General features: G+C 37.1%; 2 protein-coding genes across 2 annotated transcripts in view; both read left to right on the top strand.

Moving 5' to 3' along the window:
• LOC122686324 (60S ribosomal protein L7-like) overlaps nucleotides 1-14,834 on the top strand; it is a 675,506-nt gene that overhangs the window by 472,722 nt on the left and 187,950 nt on the right. The window lies entirely within an intron of this gene.
• The window catches only part of ALDH1A1 (aldehyde dehydrogenase 1 family member A1), a 51,398-nt gene that overhangs the window by 13,950 nt on the left and 22,614 nt on the right, over nucleotides 1-14,834 (top strand). The window contains exons 2-5 of the mRNA XM_043891503.1: nucleotides 425-529; nucleotides 9,447-9,587; nucleotides 12,020-12,149; nucleotides 13,751-13,812. Coding sequence (XP_043747438.1) covers nucleotides 425-529; nucleotides 9,447-9,587; nucleotides 12,020-12,149; nucleotides 13,751-13,812 — 438 coding nt within the window. The remainder of the gene's footprint in view (nucleotides 1-424; nucleotides 530-9,446; nucleotides 9,588-12,019; nucleotides 12,150-13,750; nucleotides 13,813-14,834) is intronic.

Raw genomic sequence — 14,834 nt, 5'->3', positions numbered from 1 at the left:
CCAAATCACCAGTAGCCCAAGATGAGCATGTTCAGAATCTGAAGTGGAAAACAGACAATGATTCATAAAGATCAAGCCCAATTAAGCCTTCACTCTTGCCTCAAATTCATGCTTATTTAAGATAACAGCATCTTTTTCTAACTTGTTTTCTCCAGTCTGTATTTTCTGTTCTTTAAATGACCTCATATCTTAGTGAAATTGTAAAGTATTACTTTATTTTAGTGTGTTATATATGCATGCATGTGTGTGTTTGTGTGTAAAATGTTTTAAACAGTCAAAAAATTCCTGGAGAAGGCAAGTAGCTGAGGGAAGTGAGGTTGAAACATTGGCTTTACTTAGTGCTTTAGTTTAAGTTTATAAAAAGTTTCTGAAATTGGCTGGATATTTAAATGCCTTTTTATTTTTACTTACCTTCTGCCTACAGATCTTCATAAACAATGAATGGCATAGTTCAGTGAGTGGTAAGAAATTTCCAGTCTTTAATCCCGCAACTGAGGAGAAACTCTGTGAGGTGGAAGAAGGAGATAAGGTGAGTTTTGTAACACTATTTGCATTTTATGCCAGGTTTCTTTGTTTCTCACCATTCTGAGTACCTAACCCCTCTTCCATCTTCAAATAGTCATGTCATGAAAATATGGTTTCCAGGGCATCTGGGGAAATATTCTTGGTACATAAAGGGTACTCAATAGTCACGTAATAATGATGAACCTATTCTTCTGCATGTGGAGATTCTTTTCATATTATTTTCCTTGCTTGTTTTTCAATTGAAATAGTGTCTATATTTATTGTATGAACAGACTGTGTATGAAGTGAGTGGTCATAGGTTTAAAAAGCGGAGAAATCCTTTATTTCTATAAAACATTTTTCTTAAGTGACAAAAAGAAACTAAAAAAAAATTTTAATACAGGAATTTAGTAACAATAGATTGCCAAGTCATTGCATTAACAATAATTGAATTAGCATTAATTAGTACCTAAAAAACTGAATTTTAAAGGATTTAAGTTGAATCACAAATTGTGTTGTTTCCTTCTAGCTAATAATGTAACAACAAAAGCTAACTTTTATGGTGATAATTTTTAATACTGATTTTTAAAAAATTTAGTATACAGTGTAACCCTATGTACTACTGCTAGCCACTTTTACAAATGATGATACAATAGCAGAAATAAAAGGGTAATTTACTCAAGATGATATTGCTAATAAATAATGAAATCAGCATTCAAATGCTGTGCTTCTGACTCCAGAACCTGTGACTGGCAGGGCTACTCTCTTTCTTTGTGAATATTATTAAAGTAAGAGAGGGTAATATTAAATAGGTCAGGGAGTGAAGAGATTAAAAGCCTTCAGAATTTTTATATGAACACATATCTTAAAAAGAATATGGTCTAATTTGAAAAGATTTTTCTGGTCCTTAGTTGTCTAGCTCTTATCAAGATTTTAATTTCTGTCATGTAAGATATAAAGAGGTTAATTATTTTGCTACATGAAAAGACTACTTATTGGAAGGTGAAAACTCAGCCAAACTCAAGGATAATACTACTCTCAACACTGTTCAGTTCATGGCAGCAGTCGTGTGTTCTTGTCCTTTCTCCAATCTTTCCGTATCTTCTTCCCAATCAACTAATCTCAAGACATTACACCTTGCAAACCTATTTGAAAACAGTGATAGACCTGAAGGGCTCTTTAGGATTTAGGAAAGGCCCTGGATTCATGTTGCAGTATTATCAGAAGAAATAAGACCCATGCCATGAGGGGTAAGAATGTAGAGTTTAGACAGAGGAGTCAACAGCTTGAGAAGTAGAAGCAAAATAGAATGGAGACACATGTCATCTGCTTTCAGATTTCACTTTCTATATACCAGAGTTCATCCATGCATAAATTCGTCAAGGGCTTCTCATTGACTCTGGGGGAAAAAATCTTTGCTTCTGGCTTCCATTTTTCCCTATCAGTGTAGGAGTTCCAACCTTTATCATGCCCCGAACATTGCATGTTGGTCACTGCCTCTAGACGATGGCCATGGTGCTGTCCTTGGGACCAAGTTCAAGTCATCATCTGTGATAAGAGCACAAGAGAGCCACAGCTGCATTTATCATTTAACCTTTTGGAGCTTCTATTCCTTTTTCTATAAAAGAGGGAGATAGGAAAAACTTGGGGGAATTTAAGAAAACATGGGGGACTTCCCTGGTGGTCCAGTGGTTAAGACTCCATGCTTCCAATGCATGGGGTGCAGGTTCAATTCCTGGTCAGGAAACTAAGCTCCCACATACCTTGTGGTTGACTGCCCTCCTCACAAAAGAACTGAAAAAAAAAATAAACAAATAAGAAGAAAACAAGTAATTGAAGTGTTTTAATAGTGCCAGGCATACAACAAAGCTTCCATTGTTATAGGTTTCACACTTCTTTAAGCGTTTTCTAACCTTTTCAGGTAGAATTGCTCTCGTCTATGGCATCATAGAACACCACATTTATGTATATTTTAAACCTTGTGTTTTATTGCTTATTGGTTAATTTGTTCGAGACAATATGCTTCTTGTAGAAATTGACACTACATCTTATCTTTATGCCCATGGTATCTAACACACTATAAGTAATGAATAAATGAAATAATTTACTCTTTCATCAAGTTTTGTTTCCACATATTTCATACATCTCAGAAATCTAGTACTAAATTAACTACTGACTAAAGCAGTAATTCTAGAAATTTTTGATGCTTTAGAATTTCCTGGGAGGCTTATTAAAACACTGATCCTTGAGCCCCACCTATCCCAAAGTTTGTTTCAATAATCTAGAGTGAGATCTGAGGACCTGCACTTCTGACAAATTCTTAGCTGAAGCTGATGTTGTTGGGATCAGGATAAGGGAATACGCTTTGAGAACCACTGAACAAATATATTAAATCATAAGTTGTATCTCCTCTCAGGTGTTGTTAACATTTAACAGGAGGCAGGGGTTCTGACAAGTAAGGAAGTTAATGATTGGAAACTGGTGCTAAGACAATCACTCTGCATCTCTCTGAAATGGCACAAGACGGAACTAAGGCAGAGAAATGCTGATGATCCCTGGCAAAGTATTCAGGAAACTCAGAACCCTGGGTCCCATGAGCCATTCCCAGAAATAAGAGAAAAACTGGTTCTTCACATTCAATAAAGAAAAACAGCTTTTAATCAGAGACTCCTAGAGATCTCCCCAGCATTCTGTGCGTGTTAAATCACTTCAGTCATGTCTGACTCTTTGCAACCCTGTGGACTGTAGCCCACCAGGCTCAGTGGGATTTTCCTGGCAGGAATACTGGAACAGGTTGCCATTCCCTCCTCCAAGGGATCTTCCTAATCCAGGGATCGAATCTGCCTCTCCCGCAGCTCCTGCATTGCAGGTGGATCCTTGACCACTGAGCCACCGGGGAAGCCCCCAACCAGCATCACATGACCTCAAATATCCTAGTTGCTTGAGTGGCTCTGACAACCCTGAAGAGGTGGGAAAAGCAACAACAGGCAAGCTGAGGGCAGAGTTGAGCCCCTGATGGTTGGGACTCCTCTCCAGAGGTGTCCCTGCCTCTCAGGAGGGAGACCGCAGAACCGTTTGCAGTTTGCATCAGTGAAAGAAAAAAACTTTTCTTAATTCTTTAGCCCTGGGGCCTTGGACATCTCACTTTGCCCCTATCTTCTGGGATGAGTTTCCTCAGTAAAACAATCTGTGCCTGGAATTCCAGGTGAAACCTTGTCAGGCCATCTGAGGACTTGGCATCCTTGGTGAGATTTACCCTCTTTCTAAAGTGGAGAGGGAAAGCTGATGATCACACCTGAAGCTTTAGAAATACCTATTATCCATTTGCTCTCTGCTTATTGACGGTTCCTGCTGCTTGTCGAAGAGAACTGTCTGTGCAAATATAGATTAAAAACATTCATTAACGTCCAACAAAGCTTCAAATCAGGTCACTGTGCTAATGGAGTTGGCTGAATACTTATCTCTCAAGTTAGACTGTTTATGGTATAAACTGTCCATAGCAAGCAACTGTTTGCTTAAGATCCAGTGCTCTTGTCATCATATTCTTTTCTGAAATAATCTACCAGCTTTTGTTTTTAAAATAATTATTGCTGTTCTCACAAGTTTGCCGACAAATATATAGTAACTTCTAACGTTGCTTAGTGAAGGTACAAATCTAGTAAATTACAGGGTCACAGTAAACCTAATATTCTGGAACTGACTCTTTAGATAATGAGCCAAGAGGTTTTAAGGATTTAATTTATGAGTAGAATGGAGCTAACAATGGGCTACATACAGCCTTTCAATGGTATTATAAAGAGAGGAGGAGGGGCAAGAACAAATGGAGGTTACAAAGCAAAGCACAGATGTGGGTGGGAACTGTTTTCTTTTCACTTCAGTGGCTCTTTTAGGCTATATCGCCTAATCCCACAAGCTGCTTTTAATACTACAGCATGACCTAGCAAATAATTGGTGGGGATAAAAGTAAATGTCCATTACAGTAAGTGTCTGTGACAGGTGTAAAACTGGTCTGCTAACTATTTTCTCCAAATATGGATGCATGTAATATGGAAATGCGTGGTCTGGCAGCAATGGATGAGTTCAGTCCTTCCTTAACTTCTTCTGTTCAACTTGTGGTCCCTTATGTTAAAAAAGGAACACTTTAAACACTATCAGGTAAAAGCACTACTGATGGTAGAAAATTTGAGTTAATGTATCAAATTGCTTTCTGGTTATTTAAAAATTATATCTTTGGATATGCTAGTCCTAGATTAAAAATCCAAGCAATAATAGTCTTGGGATAATAATAATAATAATTTTTTAAAAACCTCTATACCTAATGGTTTGATTAATGTAAAAGCTGTGCTATGTAATGGAATCAATTAAGATATGAATTATTTTGTAAATATCAATACAAGAAGATTATTTATATAAGGAGCACCCTTATATAAAATCAACGTAACATAATGAAAACTCATCATAAGATACATCCCTGCTGGCTTCCCTGGTGGCTCAGACGGTAAAGCGTCTTGCCTGCAATGCAGGAGACCCGGCTTCAATCCTTGGGTTGGGAAGGTCTCCTGGAGAAGGAAATGGCAATCCACTCCAGTACTCTTGCCTGGAAAATTCCAGGGACAGAGGAGCCTGGTAGGCTACAGTCCATGGGGTCACAAAGAGTTGGACAAGATACATAATAAAATGTTTAAATATTTATTAACTGCCTATCGTAGACCCAAAGAGTAAGAAATATTATAGCTTATACTAGAGGTAGCAGTAAATATTTGTTGCAAAGGAGATCATTATCAGGATAGCTTTGAGGCTATCCTAAAACTGGATTTTGGAGTCAGATTTGGAATCAAATTTTGGTTCTACTGTTGCTACATCTCATGTCCTATAAAACCAAGTCTGTGATGGCTTAACTACAGCAGTAGCATAGTGCCAGGAGCTTAGTAAGCTCTTAACTAGTAGCTATCATCAAGTTGGTTTAGTTTGGCAAAGGTTTAGGTAGGTTGTGATATTTGAGCTGGGTCTTAAAGAATAAAAAGGATTTTGAAAGGAAGGGATGAGCTAGGAGAACATTCTGGAAGGAAAATTACAAAAGCAAATGTGAGAAATAGAGGGCTACCTAGGGTAGAAAACGTATAAACACAAGTTTGAGCAGGTGACTTAGACCCCAAAATGCTAGGCCTTGAAAATCAGAAAGAGGAGACTAGCTTCAGGACTGTAGACAAAAGGGAGCATTTGCAAATGCTGGGAAGGGAAAGTGATATAGTCAAATTATTTGAGGAAGATTAGCCTGGTAGTAATAGGCAAGACCACAAAGTGGTAGCTAAGTGCTAAAGAATCTACCTGCCAATACAGGAGATGCAGGTTTGATCCCTGGGTTGGGAAGATCCCCTGGAAGAGGAAGTGTTTACCCACTCCAGTATACTTGCCTGGGAAATCCCATGGACAGAGGAGCATGGCAGGATACAGCCCATGGAGTCGCAAAGAGTTGAACACAACTGAGCGACTAAGCACGCAGTAGGCCAACAACCTGAGGAGAGGAGAATGGACTTAGGAGGGTTAGCAACAATGCAAGATGATAGCCTAAAATAATACAGGCAGTGAAAACTGAAAGGAAGGATTAAAATACACTAGAATTGCTGAGAGTTAGGTTTGTTTTGACTTGCTCCGACTCCAATAGAACGTACTGCCACTTAATGAACATTTAGCATAATGTCTGTCACACAGAAAATGTTTCAGGTATCACCTTATTTAGTCTTCAACACAACTCCATGAGGTAAATTATGGTGGTGGTTTAGTCACTGAGTGGTATCCGTCTCCTTGCAAGCCCCTGGACAGTAGCCTGCTAAGCTCCTCCATCCATGGAATTTTCCAGGCAAGAATACTGGAGTGGGTTGCCATTTCTTTCTCCAAGAGACCTTCCCGACTGAGGGAATGAGCCCGTGTCCTGTTTGGGCAGGCAAATTCTTTACCACTGAGCCACCTGGGAAGCACGTGAGGTAAATTATCCCTATTTTAAAGATAAGAAGGGACTTCTCTGGTGGTCCAATGGTTAAGAGTCCTCCTTGCAATGCAGGGGACACAGGTTCAATGCCTGGTTGGGAAACTAAGATCCCACATGCAGCAGAGCAACTAAGCCCCCATGCCATAACTACTAAGCTTGTGTGCCACAACTAGAGTATCTGTGTGCTACAGCAGAAGACCCCACACGCCACAGCTAAGACCCGACACAGCCTAAATTAATAAATGTTCTTTTTAAAAAGATAGGAAAACAGAAGGTTAGAGAAGTCATGTAACAATATAGTTCACTTCGGAATGAACTGAACCAAATTTCTCATGGTTTATAATAATGACGTGATTATGTGGTTGTATGTTTCTCCCACGCAATTAGGATTTTCAAACGGTCAGTCTCTTTACTTCACTATTTTATCGTTAGCAACCTGATAAGAATGCTACAGAATACAGTGTTTAGCAAATCATAAATGGATGAATAGATGGATACTTCAAAACTTACATGGTTAATAGGTGAGGAACCAGAATTCAGATCTGGGTTGTTTTGTTCCAGAGCTATATATTAACTACCATTACTCTATTTCTGTGCCTGAAAGATAAAATATATGAGAAAAGGAGAAGCATGATCTAAAGAACATAACCACAAAACTGCCCTTATTTATAGCAGCTTTCTCCAGGAACATATTTTCCATATGGCAGAGTGACTTGTCTTGAAGCCAATTATTCCATATCCCTTTGAGAGGCCAGGATGCCTATGATAAACCATATTTGGCTAAGGCTGATGATAGAACACTGAGCAGAAGGATCCCAGTGAAAGCTGTGTCATACAGACCTTTTTAAACACAGAGCATGTATTTTATAAGCTGTGGTATCTACAGATCATGCTGGCAATTTCGGATTCTTGCAGTTTGCCTTTGATGTTTTTCAACAGCACTCTTCCAAAATAATTTGGAGAAGGTGAGAACCTATGGCCTAAAACAATGTCTAACTATAAGTAATCAATGTGGTTAACTGAATGCTCAAAATATGAACTATATATGTATATATATATATATATGTATATATGCATTTATTAGGAATGGAGAGTAATAATACATGTATTTTATTGTATATAATCGTCATTCCCTCAAAAGTTAAACAGTAATATATACAAGTGTATGATGCTTACAGTGAAAGAATATTTGCTTGTAGTCTGTATTGTGATAATATTATCACTTAGACCAGATTATGCTTCTAAAATATTCCTCTGGCCCAAGATCATCTTAATGTAGCAATAAAGGTAAAAATAATTTACTTAGCTTCTATTTTAATTTGCAGACTTGTAAGTCTGGGACGACTTCTTTTTTTTTATTTTTTGGCCACACTACACTGGATCTTAGTTCTTCAACCAGAGATAAAACCTGTGCCCCTTGAAGTAGAAGAGTAGAATCTTGGCCACTGGACCACCAAGGAATTTCCAGTTTGGGACTTCTTAACTAAATATAATCAAAGACAGGGAATATTAATCTGAGATCCATGCCTCCCCAAGGGAAGATACCATTGTTGAATGGGTTTAGTTTAATTTGGGCAATTAAAAAAAAATAGAACAATTTTCTCTTCAGTTTCTTTCAGGAAACTATCATTCCTACCCAAAAGAAAACACACTGGCCTAAGAGGTACCATGATTTGTGGAGCTTATATAGCTTCACATAGTGACCAGACTGATATACAAAAGAACACTGGGATAATCTATATGTTTAAAGTGTTTGCAACTGATTTGATGGGGGAAGGAAAAAGGATACATGAAGTAGTAATGGAAGAGGTGGTGATTTTGGGAGTAGATGGATTCTATAGGAGCTCACGTGGGATCTGAACAAAGATCTATGGGAGTGAGTGGTTGGGGAGAGAGTATCTAACTGAGGCAGAGTAGGAGAGAACAGGAGGAATAAACCAGTTTAGGAAAAGGTGTGAGTAAAGACACATGAATGAAGACAAGAAACCTAGACTGAGTGTGAAATTTCTTGATTACTTTTGTTTGAATTAATATAATTAAAGCAGAGCCTTAATAGTAAGAAACTCACTTCTTTACCTATTTAGGGATTGAAAGGATCTCTCTTGTAAAGTAATTAGCCTCCAACTAATAAAAATAAATGGAAAAAAAATAAAATGAGGGGGCAAAATATAAAAAAAAGAAAGAAAGAAAGGATCTCTCTGCACCTAGTTGGGAAATGAGAGGTTGTAATCTACCGACCCTTCTTTATACCAGCCCCTATGCCTCTGTGTCTTTTTTCCCCTCTGAACAAGAGGACTGAGGACATGTTTATAAATTTTTCTCTTCAACAGCGAAACACAGTTCTTATTCACCCTTTAGTAGGTTCTTCATGAGAGTGCAGAGTCCATAAAATCAACAGAGATCCAAGAAGATACTCAGTGTTTTAGATCTTGATTTTCCCTGCAACTTTTGGCAACCCAGTCACCAAAACAGTAAAATATAGTGGCGAAGAGCAGAGATTCTACAGCCAGCTGCGCTCTGTTTAAAACAGTTCAGCCACTTTCAGCTACGGAGCTTGGGCAAATCTCAACCTTCCTTTTTGCTTCAGTTTCCTCATCTGTAAAATAGGGAATTTATCTGTCTCATAAAACTATTGAAAATTAAATGAGTTAATATGTATAAAGCAATTAGAACATTACCTGATATAAGGTAAACACTCCAATGATAGCAACTATTAAAATATAATATTTCTATTCTAGGAAATCATGCATGTGCTTTGTATATAGCACTCATCATTCCAAAAAGTAGGCAGCAGGTCTAATTCTAATACACAGTAGCTGAGTCTGTACAATGTGCTGGACTTTGAGCTGATGAAGACACAGCTTATGAGGAACTCCAGTCTATTTTATATGGTTATTACCATTGGATTTATGAATATATTTAGCCCACTAATTGAATTCACTTTGACTTGCAGGAGGATGTTGACAAAGCAGTGAAGGCTGCAAGACAAGCTTTTCAGATCGGCTCTCCATGGCGTACTATGGATGCTTCAGAGAGAGGACGGCTGATAAACAAGTTGGCTGACTTAATTGAAAGAGATCGTCTGCTTCTGGCGGTGGGTATTAACTGAGCTGGGCAGAATTCAAAATCTCTAGAAAGCATTCATGGTTTGGATTGGTAAGTTGTTTTGTTGTTAGTGGTCACTACATACTCTCTAAACAACAATAACAACAATATACTTTCTACAAACAAAGCAAAAACTTCTACCAGCTCTTGTATATGAACCATACCACTGAGCTTATTCTCAGACGGTAAGTACCCTGCACTCGGGTTCTAGATGATGTTAATGTCCACTCCCAAAACAGTCTAAACTTTGGCAGATTCTGAGTTAAAACAAATTAAACAAATTTCTTTCCTAACTGTAGAATTTCTGAGTCTTTAACAAGGTCATCTGCAGCATGAAGATTCTAGGATTATAGACTGGCTTTCTTGAACTTACTTGACTACTGAACTCTGAGTGAAAAAAATCTCATGGAGTTTGTTAAAGGTGCCCAGAATATTTCTTTAAAATGACTCTTATTTCTCCAGTCTTAGCCCACCAAAACATTTAATAAGTGGACACTTTTTCCCTTCCTGAAATGAACTGATACACATTCACAATGGTCTTGATTAAATTATATTCTTTTTGTAGGTGAGAGAGTAATAAAGAAAAATCCATTCATGTGTTTAAAAAAATGTCATTTTTATGTATACACCTTTAAAAAAAAATTTCAGCGGTTATATGGATTAGCACATAAAATGGGGGTAGGGGGTGTTTCCTTGTTTTCTCCTTGAGAAGCCAATTTAACACAAAGCAACAGCAACAGAAGATTTCAGAGTAAGCTTTTACTACCTTTAGAACATTAACTTGCAGTAACAGGAAGGCTTTCTTTTCTAAATCAACATTGTTAATTATAGTTAATCAAAGTGTTATTATCCAATCAAAGATTCAGCATAAAATATGCAAAAGTATGGAATTAGAAGTTATACACAATATAACACTAACTGAAATGTCCTACAGGAAGAAAGCAGAATATGTTTAAACTTGGTTTCCTTAATTTATTTAATCTGTGAATTACAGAGACAGAATATTGTACAACAGATAAGGGACTGATTTAAGAGTTTATCACCTGTACATTCTTGCATCAGTAGAACATCAGACCCCAAAGTCTTAAAAGTTCTGCTTAAGAAAAGGAGGAAAAGAAGAGATAGTCATCCTAAAACCATTAGGGCACTAGACTAGAAAATGTTGAACTTTACAGCCTAACCATTCAAACAATTATGGTATTAGTGACAAAACTCAGAGTTTCACAATTCAGAATTTTGTTGAAGAAAACTTATGGATTAAAAAAAAATCTAGAGGTCACTTAAGTTTGTGTGAATTGTATGAGAATATCCACATGCAATGTAAAAATTTAAAAATGATTATTGAGGCATTATTAATGGTCACTGACAGTAAATAGATACCTGCTGTTTTATCATGCAACAAGTAAAATCTTGTTGGAACCCTGATCTAACTACAGACAAAGCACCACTCTCACAAGCTGTGCAGATATCAAATTGTGACCAATTCCTGGAAAGTTGATTTACTAGGGGTGTTCAGAATGAGACGGAAGGGCACTAAAGTTTAGAAACCAGAATCTCAATACCTTTTCTACCCAGATCTTATGTCCTTAAGCAAGTCATTCTAACTGTCTTTTTTAATCTCCTTTTTTAAAAAAGGAAGTTACATAAGATCGCTCACAGGATTTCTTCCAGTATTTTCAAAATTCCCTAGCACATGACTATTCAAAATAATTCAGTTCATTTCAGTCTTTCAGTTGTGTCCAACTCTTTGCAACCCCATGGACTGTAGCACACCAGGCTTCCCTGTCCATCACCAACTCCCAGAGCTTGCTCAAACTCATGTCTGTCGAGTCAGTGATGCCATCCAATCATCTCATCCTATGTCGTTCCCTTCTCCTCCTGCCTTCAATCTTTCCCAGCATCAGGGTCTTTTCCAATGAGTCAGTTCTTCACATCAGGTGGCCAAAGTATTGGAGTTTCAGCTTCAGCATCAGTCTTTCCAATGAATATCCAGGACTGATTTCTTTTAAGATTGACTGATTTGATCTCCTCTTAGGCCAAGGGACTCTCAAGAGTCTTCTCCAACACCACAGTTCAAAAACATCAATTCTTTGGCTGTCAGCTTTCTTTATAGTCCAACTCTCACATCCATACATGACTACAGGAAAAACCATAGCTTTGACTATATAGACCTTTATCGGCAAAGTAATGTCTCTACTTTTTAAAATGCTGTCAAGGTTGGTCATAGCTTTTCTTCCAGGGAGCAAGCGTCTTTTAATTTCATGGCTACAGTCACCATCTGAATGACTTGGAGCCCAAGAAAATAAAGTCTGTCACTGTTTCCAGTTTCCCATCTGTTTGCCATGAAGTGATGAAATATTGACTATCTTTTTAATCTAAAATTTCTATGGAACTTTAGACTTGGGATGATCTCTTTTTCAGACAATGGAGGCAATGAATGGTGGAAAAATATTTTCCAATGCATATCTGATGGATTTAGGAGGCTGCATAAAAACATTACGCTACTGTGCAGGCTGGGCTGACAAGATCCAGGGCCGTACGATACCCATGGGTAAGTAACTTTGGGAAACCACCCAGAGTGAGGGTAGGGGTGAGGAGATTACTGTAGAGATGAATAATTCCAAACTCTCCCTTTTAAAGATGTCAACCAAGTAGGGGAAAATTATTTTCTTCTTGACTTTGAGACAATGCAGTTCTGAATCTGGAAGTTCTGCTAAGATTCATCATATGGATTTTAAAATTGTTTCAGCATAACCATGCAGAAGATAACACTACAGATATTTTAGAAAATATTAGAGTAAGAACATCTGCATGCCCACAATTACTGATTTAAGCAGTTGTCTCTCTAAGGAAACTTTTCAAAGCTGGCCTCTGAAATTATTTATTTGGATTTTATTCCAACGGTGACATTTATATTCTTCCTATAATGTAATTATTTAAGCCTCTTTGTATGTTCCAGTATGAGTCAACTCTGGTCATCTGTGTGCCTGGTCTAACTCAGTATAGTTAAAGCAGGCTAATTAAACAAACTAATTCACATTGATTTGTTTCAAATAGTTTCAAAGAAAGATGAGCCTATGTTTATAGCTTAAGAATTTGTGTGAGTGAGTAAGTTTGCTTTTTTAGTATTTTAATACAGTATGCACATAATGGGATAAGAATATGAAAAACATCAATTTGGAAAACACCAGGAGCTGAATTTAATTCATATAAACGTACTGACTATGAAAACAAAATATCCTCCAGGACTGGCCCTGATGTGCATTTCCATCTAATTGGAGCAGCCCTCAGGTTAGAAGTGAGCACCAGAAAGTGGAAAGGGAAGAGAAAGACCATGGTGGGACCAAGAACTGTGGATATTTTACAAACTTTTGTTTTACCCTTTGACAAAACGGGAGAAGCCATATAGAGTACAAATACATCTTGACAACGGGCCTTCTTGCTATGACAGCCAGGAAACTTTTGTGGGAACGAGAACAGAACAAATCACAAAGCATAGTGCAAACTCAGGATGAGCACATCAAGGTCACATGTGGTCATTCATTGAGGCATATGAATCAGTCAGATACAGACTGAAAAGAAATATCTTCTACTTCTGGCATTTTTTTCATAGATTAAGAGAATTTGCTTTTATCATGTGGTAGGCAAAAAAAAGAGGACTTTTTAGAACAAGTCAGTGGGAAAAACTTGCCACTCATAGAAAGCTATTTTTTAATTCTACTATGCTTTAATTTTACTATTTTTTAAATTATATTAGGCACTTTAAAAATTACTGGTAGAACTTAAGAGTCATCAAAAACAGAGCTCTGTTTCTTTCCTATTTTCACACCTTTTATTTCCTTTATCATGAAAGAAAGGAAATTTTGAGGATAAGTATGAATTAGAAAGTAGTCCTCTGGGAGGATCAGAGAAAGAATAAACATTATTCAGATCTTTTCCAATTGTGCACCTAACTCAGTTTTATGGTTCCTCTTATTTCAAATTACTATTTGAGGGCTTACCCTATTTGAGGGTTTTCATTTTGTAAATAATGAGAAATATAAACTCTTTTTAAATTATTGTCTATATCTTCCTCTCACATCAACCCCAACCCACCATTCTGTGACTGTCAAGCACATTTGTCCATAAATGTTTGTGCATTTTATTTTCCAGATGGAAACTTTTTTACATATACAAGAAGTGAGCCTGTTGGTGTGTGTGGCCAAATCATTCCTGTAAGTTGTTCTCTTACGTAACTTTCAGTCTCAAAAGGAATGAGTTCTAATTCTATTTCATTTGGTAATGACGTTTTCTCAGGCACAAATGAATGCTTAGATATTTGCTAAATGTGGAGCAAATATAGTCATTGTTGAACTTAGGTGTCTCTGTGACTATACCCTTTGAATACGAACTAGGTAATCTAAATCCTATCTATACTCTGGTATATCTCTTGAGTGTGTTTCCATAGTACAGCATCACCAAATCTTAACCTTTCCCTCTAAGGTTTGTTTTAAAAAGCTGTATTGTAAACTCTGTTTAAGACCTATGATTAACATGTACATAGCAAAGCAGTCATTGTGCAAGACACCAGGCATTTTAATGAAGTATATAGTATGGCCAACTGCTCTCCAACACTTCACATACCTGCATTGGGACTTCTCAGCTTGGAGAATAGTAGCAACCAGAGTGTTCAAATTCTTGAATGAAATTTCTTAACTAAATGAAAGAAACCATGCCAGAGGCATTTGAAGCACAGTATGGAATATATTTTACCTTTAGATAAAAGGCTTTGATACTCCATATTCTTCTTTGAGACAGTACCATGTTTAAGCAGAATCATGAAGATTTCAAGTCCAACAAATAGGAGACTACCAGTGATTTTACTTTAAATGACATATTCAAAAAGGCCAAAAAAAAAGAAAACAGATGGTAAAATGCCTTGATGTTCTTACATGAGGAAGTGGCAATGACTATCTTTTGCTCCAATGAGACTAAAATATACATGTACCAACGTTTTGAATGAAATTGCTTGTTAGTGCAAAACTCCCAATAAAACCCATAAAATTACACAATCCTGAATAGTAATTGCTAATATTTACCGTTTGTCTGTGGTGAACCAATCATTATGTTAAACATTTGGACCACTTTCTCTATGAATTCTTAGGACAGCGTTCTGAAGTAAAGAGAATTGTTGACAGCATGTGTAGATGATGAAATCATACAGAGTGCATAAAACGTGTCTGAATTTATACGGCTG

The sequence above is a fragment of the Cervus elaphus genome, chromosome 29 (assembly GCF_910594005.1).
Source record: "Cervus elaphus chromosome 29, mCerEla1.1, whole genome shotgun sequence".
Taxonomy (NCBI): Eukaryota; Metazoa; Chordata; class Mammalia; order Artiodactyla; family Cervidae; genus Cervus; species Cervus elaphus.
The sequence above is the reverse complement of the archived record's forward strand: the minus strand, read 5'-3'. Positions and strand labels throughout refer to the sequence as shown.